This window comes from Gregarina niphandrodes, assembly GCF_000223845.1.
Source record: "Gregarina niphandrodes unplaced genomic scaffold scaffold00005, whole genome shotgun sequence".
Classification (NCBI taxonomy): Eukaryota; Apicomplexa; class Conoidasida; order Eugregarinorida; family Gregarinidae; genus Gregarina; species Gregarina niphandrodes.
In genome coordinates this window covers 321,872-323,851 of record NW_011645776.1, presented here as the reverse complement: position 1 = coordinate 323,851, position 1,980 = coordinate 321,872, and the positions used below count along the sequence as shown (strand labels likewise).

Below are 1,980 nucleotides of genomic sequence, written 5' to 3'. Positions count from 1 at the left end.
CCCCCGAACCAGTACTACCCCCCAGTAGGTTCGTTTAACTTGGTTTACGGAGTGGTCGGGATCGGGGCGGCTACAAGTCGCCGATTGTGGGTGATTCATTGTGCGGAAACGGCGAGCACGTCGGTGAGTGTCGCCTTGTTAGTGGAGACACTTTCGACGGCGATCAAGTTCGTGGCGACGGGGCTGGCGGGGGAGTGGTTGTGGGCCGAAACGGCTCGGATTTGTGTGGTCAATACAGCTCTCTTCGCTCTGCACCTAGCGGGCATCAGTGGTGTATACCGCAGCTTCCGGTCGGTCGTAGTCATTGGAGGGCGCGGCACTGAGCGACGTGCCTGGTTCGAACTTCTTGAGCCTGAATTCGACGACCCCCGAGTTCCACCAGATCAGTCAACCAAAACCCTTGGACCGTCTGAAGACATCGCTCCCTCCGCCTCTGAAGACCCCAGTACCTCAGACCCGCGAGACGACTCCAACTCGCGACGACACCGCACCGTCAAGTTCGACACCTGCCATAACTACATCGACCCCGTGGCACAACCCAGGATCCAAGTTGTGCGTGAAGCGCCGCCGTAGCAGTCGACCTGTGCGGCCGGTGCAGGGTGTAATCATGAGCGGGAAATGAAGCTAACAGGTACATCTGCGGTGCTAGGTACATTTGGGCGGCTAGGTACATTTGGGCCGCAAGGTACTGGAAGGTACAATTAGCTGCAAGGCACTACGCTCGACGAACGGTTCGCTCGACGAACGGTTCGCTCGACGAACGGTTCGCTCGACGAACGGTTCGCTCAACGAACGGTTGGGATTGCAAGTGCGGGAAAGGCAACGGACGCGGCGAAGAGTTCACAACTGTAGAGTAGTTTAAGACTAGTCCCGATAGTGGCTTCCTCGCCCTCTGGGGGGACTACGACCATCTTCAGCACCCAACCCAACTGCTGAGTGTTCGAATCAAACACATTCTCTCCTCCCTGAAAAGACTGTATTCCACCCCGCTCCTTCGATAGAGTTGAAAGATTGGTATCAGCTTGTGGGCGGGCTTTTTAGATATCGAACCAAACTAGCCTCTTTTTGCACAATTGAATTAAAAATGTCAGAGCCCAAGGCGAACGTGGTAGACCTATCGAAACTATCTCCGCAACAACTATCAGGTCTAGGGCAGGACCTGGAGCAGGTACATCACACCACAATAGCTGGCACCAGAACAGTTGGCACCAGAACAGTTGGCACCAGAACAGTTGGCACCAGAACAGCTGAACACTGGGTTCCGAACACCGGGATTAAGATTGGGTTCCGAACACCGAGATTAAGATTGGGTCCCGAACACTTGGACTAGGACTGGGTCACTAGGATTAGGGCCGGGTATTTGGACTAGGACTGGGTCACTAGGACTAATGTTGCAGACAATCAAGGTACTACAGTCACAGTACAACGCCTTGGCTACGGCACACAGAAGGTTTGAGTCAACGATTGAGGCGATGGACAAGACATGCAACGCTCAGTCGAATAGCATTTTGGTGCCCATGACAGCATCAGTTTACCAAGAAGGAGAACTCTTAAATAAAAGAAGATATGTAGCCGATGTTGGCGCTGGATATTACATTGAGCGTGAGTATTCTGAACACAAAAAGTATTTCAGAAAACGGATCGATCAGATTGTCAATAGCATCAAGCAGGTGTCTATTGTTTTGAATGAGAAGAAGGGATGGCTTGAGCAAACGACGTTAGCTCTTAAACAAAAAATTGCTGCCTCTGTTCCCGTAGAGTCCACGGCTGCACCAGTCGCTGCTCAATAAGCAACGAATGATCGGACGTGCAAGAGGGCTTGACACAGCCATGGAAGGGACGGTTGGTCCAACTGGCGGTTAGTGCAACTGGCGGTTGGTGCAACTGGCGGTTAGTGCAACTGGCGGTTGGTCCAACTGGCGGTTAGTGCAACTGGCGGTTGGTGCAACTGGCGGTTAGTGCAACTGGCGGTTGGTCCAA

The 1,980-nt window shown here is 53.1% G+C and overlaps 1 protein-coding gene across 1 annotated transcript; it reads left to right on the top strand.

The window, feature by feature from the left end:
* Positions 1–1,084: 1,084 nt before the first annotated feature.
* On the top strand, positions 1,085–1,790 carry GNI_040280 (prefoldin subunit; the record flags this gene model as incomplete). The annotated part of the gene is made up of 2 exons (XM_011131128.1): positions 1,085–1,168; positions 1,398–1,790. The coding sequence occupies 2 exons, from the start codon at positions 1,085–1,087 to the stop codon at positions 1,788–1,790; spliced, it is 477 nt and encodes a 158-aa protein (XP_011129430.1).
* Between the last annotated feature and the right edge of the window lie 190 nt (positions 1,791–1,980).